General features: G+C 36.4%; 1 protein-coding gene across 17 annotated transcripts in view; it reads left to right on the top strand.

Moving 5' to 3' along the window:
* Positions 1 to 9,982, top strand: part of IMMP1L (inner mitochondrial membrane peptidase subunit 1) — a 77,131-nt gene that overhangs the window by 41,879 nt on the left and 25,270 nt on the right. For 8 of the 17 annotated variants that reach the window (XM_070767630.1, XM_070767625.1, XM_070767634.1 and 5 more), the window contains one exon: positions 1,249 to 4,180. In XM_070767630.1, the coding sequence (XP_070623731.1) occupies positions 1,249 to 1,687 (439 nt within the window). In that variant the 3' untranslated portion in view covers positions 1,688 to 4,180. Of the gene's footprint in view, positions 1 to 1,248; positions 4,181 to 4,637; positions 4,772 to 6,655; positions 6,745 to 9,982 lie in introns of those variants that run through there. The other 9 variants (XM_070767633.1, XM_019974940.2, XM_019974941.2 and 6 more) reach the window with 2 other exon arrangements.

Here is a 9,982-nt window from a genome sequence, read left to right as displayed (position 1 = left end):
CTGGTCACAAGATCCCCCAAAGAAGGGAATGGCTACCCACTCCAGTATTATTGGCCTGGGGAATCCCTTGGACAGAGGAACCTAGGGGGCTACAGTCCATGGGGTCGCAAAGAGTTGGATGTGACTGAGCTACTAACACTACATGAATGTTACTTTCTACTCTTGAGGTTTCTCTTAAATAAATTTGTGAGCTCTTAATCTCAGTTTCAATATTTCTCAACAGTGCTCTTTTAAAATATAAGACCAACTAGTCTTGATCCTGAGTCCTCTATAAACAGCTCTTTTTATTTAAGAGACTAAGATCCAAAATAATTTCAGATACTTCAGCCTCCATTCTGTTGCTAGTATCTGTAAGGAAGAAATGATGTCTGCTAACTTTTTTCTTCTGATCACTGATCTATTGTATTATTTTATGAGATAGTTTCTTCTCAAACATTGTATTTGAAATTGGGCATTTACTGTGTACTAATAAAAAAAGGCTTTATGCCTTCAATTACTTGTGAATGGAAGTTACTACAGAACTTCTCAGAAGATCACAACCATTGTATAGTTATAGCATCTTTGTATTTTAAATGGCAACCCACTCCAGTGTTCTTGCCTGGAGAATCCCAGGGACAGGGAAGCCTGGTGGGCTGCCGTCTATGGGGTTGCACAGAGTCGGACACGACTGAAGCGACTTAGCAGCAGCAGCAGATGTTTTTTAGCCAAAAGCAAAATCTGTTGCACAATTCAAATTATTTAAATTTTAGTAGATTTCTATAATTTCCTCTATAAATTTCATCTTATATCTGTATTATCAATGTCTTCTTGCTGAGTGCCTCATGTTTCCTTTTGTTTGATAATATATGCTGTCTGTAACATCAGATAAGCTCGTTTTTATTTTGTTTTTAAATGTAATAACCATTTCACTACTTTTTAGGGTTTGTCTCATAGATCACAGTTTCACAGCTAAGCCTTAGGACTTACCCCTTGTAGCTTCGTTGCTAAGTCGTGCCCCTACTTTTTCCCTAATATTATCATTGGAGCAAAGTAGTATTTACACAACCTAGTTAACTTTACAAACAATATTCTGTTATTGTTACTCCTTTTAAATCTTTTTTTAATTAATTGAGCTTTAGTTGTGGTGGTGGTGGTGGTTTTTGTCGCTCGGTCGTGTCTAACTCTTGCGACTCCATGGACTGTGGCCTCCTCTGTCCATGGAATTTTCCAGATAAGAATACTAGAATGGGTTGCTATTTCCTTCTCTAGGGGAATCTTCCCGACCCAGGAATCAAACCGAGGCCTCCTGCACTGCAGTCAGAGAGAGAGCGAGCGAGCGCTGGCGAAGATGGGAATGTCCCGAGGTTCGGAGGGCGGGCAGAGGCGCCTGGCGACCGGGCACCGGGTCCAGAGCAGTGGACGACTGACAGACCGGTTCAGGGCCGGCTCCCCCGGAGCCATGCACCGCCACGCTGTGCAGCCTGCGAGACGCACCAGAAGCTCCGCGCTGTGCGGCCGCGAACCCTGGGCAGTAGTGGCCGGCGCCAGAAGCGAAGGCGCGTTGGGGGCAGGGGGAGGAACCTCGGCCTCCCAAAGCCCTCAGACCCACTCTCGAGTGATGTGGCGGGGAGGTCGGGCGGAAGAGAGACGCCAGAGAGGACGCCACGGGGCGCGGGACAGGGTGGGGCGGGGTGGGCCACCCTGGTGATGGAGCGCGTGGTGGGCGGGGTGCCTGGCGGGGATGGAGGCCTGGAGGGGCCGACGGGGCAGGGGCCGGCATGGAGCCGCCTTCCCACCCGACCCCCTTTTCACGCCGCTCCCCACTTTCTCGCTCTCCTTTTCCCCGACACTGGAAAGACCGCCTGGGCGGGCCCCGCTTCCGCCTCCCCGCAGCGTCCCTGAGCAGACAGAAGTCTCCCTCCTTTCCATCCTTCGCCTCGCTTTAGTTACGAAGTGTTCTTAAGTATCACTGTTTATTAACTTATTATATTCTAAAAATCCTTAGTTTTTAAAAGTATGTCAGTTATTACTGTAAGTCAGATTCCTAAGATGGAATATTTCATGTTACTTAAAAAATTTAACGAGAACACTTTTTAATATGTTACTGATAGTTTTTTCTTTCAGTGAGTATGAATTACTCTGTCTCCTCGTTGACCAAAAATCTCAATGTTCTTCTGATCATCATTTTGAACTTTATAACCATTTTATCATACTAAAGATGTGGAAAATATAGGAGATTTGGGTTCAATATATATTCATTAATTCAGTCAGGCCCCAAGGATTCAAAGATGAATAGTGCATAGTCACTGCCCACCGACATATAAGCATAGTATGTAATAAAATATATAATAAGAGAAAGATATAAATAATATAGTGCGGTAAGTATTATAATCAGTGTGTGCTGAAGGTAGGTAAGTGATACAAAGCATAGGTAACATTTGTTGGCGTGGCCCAGTGAAGACTTGTTAGGGGAGATGACATAATCTATGTTTAATAGGTGACTAAACACTAATAAGTAATAAAACACTGATAAATAATAGTCCTATCCTGTGGTTTCTATAATTCTATTATTGTGACTTCCCTGGAGGTCCAGTGGCTAGGACTGTGCTTTCCCTGCCTAGGGCTTGAGCTCACTCCCTGGTCAGGAAACTAAGATCCCGTAAATTGCATGGTGCATCCAAAAGGAAAAAACAAATATATTTTATTTAAACATAAGATAGGCAGAAACTTAGACATTTGGAAATGCAGCTTAATTATATGAGCTTATATGGTACATGCTAATTGCCAAGCAAATGACATAGTAACTAGCATTTATTGATCTATTTCACTGCTGCTAAGTCACTTCAGTTGTGTCCGACTCGGTGTGACCCCATAGACGGCAGCCCACCAGGCTCCGCCATTCCTGGGATTCTCCAGGCAAGAACACTGGAGTGGGTTGCCATTTCCTTCTCCAATGCATGAAAGTGAAAAGTGAAAGTGAAGTCGCTCAGTTGTGTCCGACCCTCAGCGACCCCATGGACTGCAGCCCACCAGGCTCCTCCGTCCATGGATTTTCCAGGCAAGAGTACTGAAGTGGGGTGCCATTGCCTTCTCCGATCTATTTCACTACACAACTACATACCTGATTACAAGTAATCCTGACTCAACTCTCTGAGATAGTGATAGTAAGGCCATTTTACAGATAAAGGCACTTGAGATTTGCATAGGTCAAATAACCTGAACGTCACACAGCTAAAATATGGTGGAGCCAGGGTATCTGCTTTGACAGACCAACTATAGAGACAGTATTCTTAATCATTGAAAATGAACATTAGGAACCCAAATAAGAAGCAACAGCTTGCCTATTGAGAGCATTTAGAGAAGAGTTATAAACTAGACACATGATGGGTATCCTGATGGGTATATTCCAGGCGGGGATAGTGGTATAAGTAAGCGTTTGGTGGGCAGTTTAAGTAAACAGGAGTATGGTTGAGTAGTCAGTTTTTGTAGGAGCATCAAGGAAGATCAGGTTGGAATCTGAAGACAGGATGGAAGCTATTTGAAAAAGAATCATGAAAATGAGTAATATGTGATAGAAAACTATAGAGGTTATGAGAGCAAGGGAGAGATATGGGAGTCAGTGTAACATAATGGTTAAGTTCTTGAGTTTCTAGTTTTGTTGATGTTTAGCATGTAAGCTGACTACTCATAGGTTCCTTATCTATAAAATGATAATACTAATAATATCTGTCTCACAGAGATTAATTTGTAAAGCCTGACTTATATACTACGCATTGAGCAAATGTTACATGTAATTATTGTTGATGTGTTTTAGTAAATTTAATCTGATAATAGTGCCTAGAAGTCTAGGCCTAAGCATTAGGCCATTAGTTCAGAAATGCTTGAAACGTAGTTGTAGCAGGTAAATACAAAAGAAGGGACAAATACTAGGAATATTTTAGATGAATATCAGTATGTCAAGTATATATGGCTTTTTAAAAATACTTGGTTTTTAATGGTGTTTCATAATCATGAGTTCATTGTTATAGTAGCAATTAATAACTGACAACTGAATGTACCTACAATTTACAAAGCCACTAGGACATGTTAATTGAATTTTATTCTCAAACCATTCTGTGAGATACTGTTACTTCCATTTTATTAAGGCCCATAGAGATGAAGTAATTCATTGAAGATCACACAAGTTAATAAATGAAGTAATTGAAAACTTGCCTTTTCATACGTTTATTCTGATTTTTTCCTGTTTATTACCCTATTATGACAAGAACTGATGTTCTATCACTGGAAACAGTATGAAGAACTGTTATTAATACTTGAAAGAGTTAATATCTTTTTTTAAGTATCTGCCTTAATATCAAGAAATAACCGGGGCATGAAAGGGGAGAGACAAGTTCAGAGTCTACTAGTTATCTAATTTATATTTAAACCCAGTAATATTTGAATATAATCTGCTTAGTAGATCAGAATATTAAGTGGCTATGATTTGCCTTTTAAAAAAATCTTTATAGAAAAAATGAAAGTAAACTTTTGATTTTCTGCACAAATCATATTAGCCATTTACTATACTTTGGGTAATTGTAAAATATTTTACAGTAGAGTTATCTCTTACGTGTTTTAAAATAGTATTGATCATGAAACTTTTTGAAATTTACCATCAGGCCAATGGTAGCAGAGTCTACATAGAACTATGCTTCGTGGTGTTCTGGGAAAAACCTTTCGACTTGTTGGCTATACTATTCAGTATGGCTGCATAGCTCATTGTGCTTTTGAATACGTTGGTGGTGTTCTCGTGGTAAGTGCTCACATTCAAGAAAATAATCATATAAAATATGTTATTTTTTTAAATTGAAGGAAGAGTGTTTGTTTGCATTGGCACTGATGTAAAACAGAAGAACTGTAACTTTAAATGTGGTCCTGTATTGTTTCTTTCAGGGACACAAAAGCCCCTATTAATCTAATGAAATATTAGTTTTTACCATTGTTGAATATTACTGCACTCCAGGACGTGTTTGATATTTTATGTTTATTAACTCATTTAATCTCTTACACTCTGTGAGATACGTATTATTGTTATTTAGTTGCTAAGCTGTGTCCAACTCTTGCGACCCCATGGATTGTAGCCCACCAGGCTCCTCCATCCATGGGATTTCCCAGGCAGAAATATTAGAGTGGGTTGCCATTTCCTTGTTCAGAGGATCTTCCTGACCAGGGGACTGAGTCCGCATCTCCTGTGTTGCAAGCGAATTGTTTACCACTGAGCCACCAGGGAAGCCCCTGAACTACTTATTAGAAATCTACTAATACTATGTACATGAGAAAGCTGAGGCTCAGAAAGCTCAAGTAACTTTCTATAGGTCCCACAATTCCAAGTAGACTTGGAATTTCAGCACATATTGCTCTGATTTTCAAAAATCCTACTTTTTAATTTCTGTGAAGAATGTCAATAACTGTTACTAAAACAAATGATTTATTCTGCCTTGTGTCAAAATTAAAATGATAAGGCTGTCCTTTTCCCAATGTATTTTCTTAATATTGCATCATAAATCTATCAGCCATGACAGTATTCACCTTTTGTCATATACATGAAATAGTAAATTGGTTGATTGTTCGGTCAGTGAGTTTTGCTATTGGTGTTGCTATGTTTACAGGTTTACCCTAAAGAGATTTATAGTCGTATAATCTCAAGTTGGAATAATTCTAATAACTAGGCAAATAAATATATCTAACTGAAATTCCCCTTTGATTTTTTTTTATTAATCTATACTGGTGCTTCCAGTAGACTACAGAAATAGCAAAAAACTTTCATTGTGGTCTTTTTTTCTGCCTGAGTAGGAGGTTTTGAGTAAAAAGTTTTATTTACATACAACTGAATTGAGTAAAGACTGTTGTATTTATATTTTTTAGATTACAATGATAATATACTACAGTTTTGAGGTATAAGTTCAGTTCAGTCACTCGGTCTTGTCCAACTCTTGGCAACACAGGGACTGCAGCACGCCAGGCTTCCCTGTCCATCACCAACTCCCTGTGCGTATGTACCTCATACCTGTTTTGAGGTATATATGAAGATTATTGTTTTAAGACACACTAACATGAAAGTTTTTAAAGTGCATCTCATTATGCCAGTATTTTTCAGTAGAAAATGTAAGTTGCAGCCCCCCAGAATGAATAAACTATTCTCTGGAAGAGAATGAAAGACACCAGTTAGTTGAAAATAGTATGATACCACTTGCTAAATTACTGTCATGGGCTTCTGGATGATATTTGGTCATAGCAAGAAGAAAAAAGTCATTAACTGTTCATTCAATAAGTGTGTGTTGAGTATCAAGTTTATGCTAAGCACTGTTCTTGATCTTGATTAGCAATTGGGAACTTAAGAGACAAAGTCACTGCCCTCAAAGCACTTAAATTTTACAAGATGGCCAAAATTTGGAACCAGAGGTAATGTTATTCATCTTTTATAATATAATATTAATAGACCATTTAAAATAAATTTTGCCTGTGTTTCCAGATTTGCTGGCTTCTCTGTAGAGTTGAACTTCTCTTGGCGCTACCAGCTTATTATAAATCATTCTCCAAGTTTAAAGAACATTTGCTTGATTTTCTTTTAAGCCTGATCAGATATTTATATTTTAAAAGGTTTTCAAGTTAAATTTAAAAATTACCTCTCTTTCAGTGTTCTGGACCATCAATGGAGCCTACAATTCAAAATTCAGATATTGTCTTTGCAGAAAATCTTAGTCGACATTTTTATGGTATCCAAAGGTAAATTTCTGTCACAAATATATTAAATTCATGGTGAAAACACACATATATATTGTGTCTTTTCTGCAGTTTCTTAACATTAGCTTTAAAAACTCTTCTGTAAATAACCAAATTAATGACCAACTGGATGAAATTTTTACTCAAATTTTTTCTCTCACTGTGAGAAATTCTAATAGTCTCTCTAAACATGCAGTCTCTTGGATCGTTTAAGGAACTAGAGACTTAGGAGCCAGTTACATATTCAAATCTTAGTGATTTGATTTCTTAATTTTCAATATAATCCTGCATTTCTATTGGTGACTGTCTTAATCTCTGTAGTCTGTGATGAGCAGTTGATGACTTTTAGACTATATAGCACTGTATATAGCTGGGAGCCAGGAATCCTATCTATTATGAGTTTTCTGATTAATTATATTAAGTTACAAAATTCCTTGGCAAATATTATTGGCCACTAAATCTTTTAAAATCCTGTTCTAAATGGTGTTTCCAATCCTTAAGATATTATTTATTCTACTTAACTCCTAGAGTGTTATTCCTTCTGAATTGATGTTAAGTATTAGTCATTTAATGTAATTTCTAAAGAGAACCTCTTTGAGTCCTTAAATTTTGGGGTCCATTAGTTTTTCATAACTCTTAAAAAGTCAATCTGTATTATATTTCATCTTGAGAAAATATAAATTTTACTCACTTGAGCTGTTATTTATCTTATGGCCTAAGTAGGTTTAGGCTTTCCTCGTTCATTATTGACCTTTTCTATAGTGTATTCCACATTACTGGAAAATCACTAAGAACAGTGTAAAACTATTCTTTGCATTTACTGATCTTCCGCCATCTTAGATTCTGTAGATAGAAACTCTCTTCCTCAAGCATTATGGTCTAGCTTGGGCCTTAGGTAATTCTTCAGATCTTTTATCCCGAACAACTTCAGGATGCCGAATTGATAGATATGGGGGTAATAAAATAAAGTTTATATAACAGGTTATATTCTCGCTTCCTTTTCTTTTTACCTTGTATCAAAATAACTTATTACAGTCTTTGGATTAACTGGAGACCTAGGTTCACTACAATGTGAAGACAAGCGTCTGTTTTCCATGCTGATCACGTAATTCACAGTCTTTAAGCATCCTTAACAAGAAGCTGGATTCATTGGCTACATAGTTTCTGAATGAATACTTCAATATTGTCTGTTTTGGAGGGGATACTCTGGAGTCAGATGGATAATATAAATAACTATATTTAGTAAATAAGATTTTTTTGAAAGTTTCATTTTGTATTCTGTTCATTCAGGGAACCCATTAGCTGGAAAGACAGCTCAAAATTTGGCATTTATGTGAGACATAACAAAGTAACTTTTACAACCAAGGTAGTCAGTTGGTAACTCTACTTTAAAAATATTACTATACTGAATATTTTTTTCATTAATCTGCAGCACAGAACTCTGAGATTTCAGAGGAATCTCTGACACCTGACAAGAGATACTCTTGCTAGCTGCCTGTTTCTAAAGACAGAATAGCCATCCATTTAGGGAAGATAAAAGTCTGCATATCTGGTATCTAAAACACATGGATTTTTCAGTCCAGTGGACAGAACTTTCATGCTCGAGACAGTCATCCCTTATTACTACGTACTCTTTGAACAGTCAATGAGCACCTCATTTATAAGATGTGCTCTACCCTATAGAGAATGTTAGGTTGAGTAAGAGGTTGATCCTTCATCTCAAAAGCTTATAATCTATTAGAATAATAAGGATGATTATAAATGATATAGGAAAATTTGAATCTTAGTTAAGTTTATTTTAAAATGCTATTTGAAAGAGTTGAGAGTTCTAGGTTATCTTTTTTGATCTAAGTTCTTTGCCTATAATATCTGGTTAGACCACTGGAAGTTCAGTCTACAGTAATAATGCTTTCTATAAAAAAACTTTGACTAAATTATGATTTTTTATGTTGCCATTCAAATGCAGTTTGTTTTGAGGATCATACTGATTTTTTTGTTAACAAACTTAAGCTGAATAAGACTCCCACGGAGAACATTTCTTTCCCCAAAGCTAGCCATAATCAACTTTATAGTATGTTACATATGTTACAATGTTTGCAAATTTCTTCATCTGAACAGTTCTGCTGCCATAGTTCCAGTTGGTTGAAAAGAGATGCTTTATCCCATTTTCAAACAAGTGTAAGCCTTATATTGCACTCCAAATTACAGAGTTTAGTGTTTTAATAGCATTCAGCTCTTATTAAGAATAGCCTGAAGAAATGACTATTCTGAATACTGTTGTAATTTCTGTAAAATTTCTGATAAAGATGCTATGTTTACTTTCCTTACATACATATCTTTTCCTGTGATTAGTTGTTAAGAAAAATTTTGTCATATTTTTCAAACTAAACCTTATTTTATTAGTTAATGATTGGCAGATGATAAACATAATTTCTTTTTTAACTTGACTACCAAAAAGCTTCAGACTCAATATAATACTTACATATAGAAATAACTAGGTTTCTAATTTAACCATCATCATTTATTTTTATGACTTTTGATTTTGATATATGTATCTTTTATCATAAGCAGCATCAGATTATTTTAAGAACCTGGTAGAGACAATAAGTAAATATATTAAATCCTTTCAAGTGTGAGCAACAGAATTCATTTCATGCTCATTTCATGCAGAAATAGTGTTGTATTCTTTTTGGTTGGGACATTAGTCCTATATTTTTGTCTCCTTCCTTTCCAATTTTAAGTATCTTACTTAGTCTTCTAATACATGCAAATTGTTACTTATTCCACGAATCATCTCTTCCATATGTAACCCTGTCCATATTGGTTTTATATGTATGATATGCCAGTTTATTTTTTGTATCTTATGTTTAGACAGCTTTTAGTATTTTTTCTGGCTAAGTCTTCTGAAAATTTTTCTTCAAATATAAGTCCTTTTGACTGTACTGTGAACTATCTAGGTTTATATAATTTACATGCTGCGATTTCTCAGTTCTTTAAGCTCTAGAGAAACATAGATTATGTCTCTACCTTTATATAAGCTGTAGAGTCAGTCAGTGTTACAGGCAGGGCAGTAAAATTTGCTTGGTTAGTCTGGTGATATTTACATGAATTGCTTTTTTATAGTTTTGGTTCTAAAAATTTAGACACAGAAGTAACAGACTAAGTACAGTGCAAGAAGGTAATTCTCGTGGAATTGTCAAAAATTTTAGAATCTTCTAATAGTTTTTCCATCACTCTCATT

The sequence above is a fragment of the Bos indicus genome, chromosome 15 (assembly GCF_029378745.1).
Source record: "Bos indicus isolate NIAB-ARS_2022 breed Sahiwal x Tharparkar chromosome 15, NIAB-ARS_B.indTharparkar_mat_pri_1.0, whole genome shotgun sequence".
NCBI classification, from domain to species: domain Eukaryota; kingdom Metazoa; phylum Chordata; class Mammalia; order Artiodactyla; family Bovidae; genus Bos; species Bos indicus.
The sequence above is the reverse complement of the archived record's forward strand: the minus strand, read 5'-3'. Positions and strand labels throughout refer to the sequence as shown.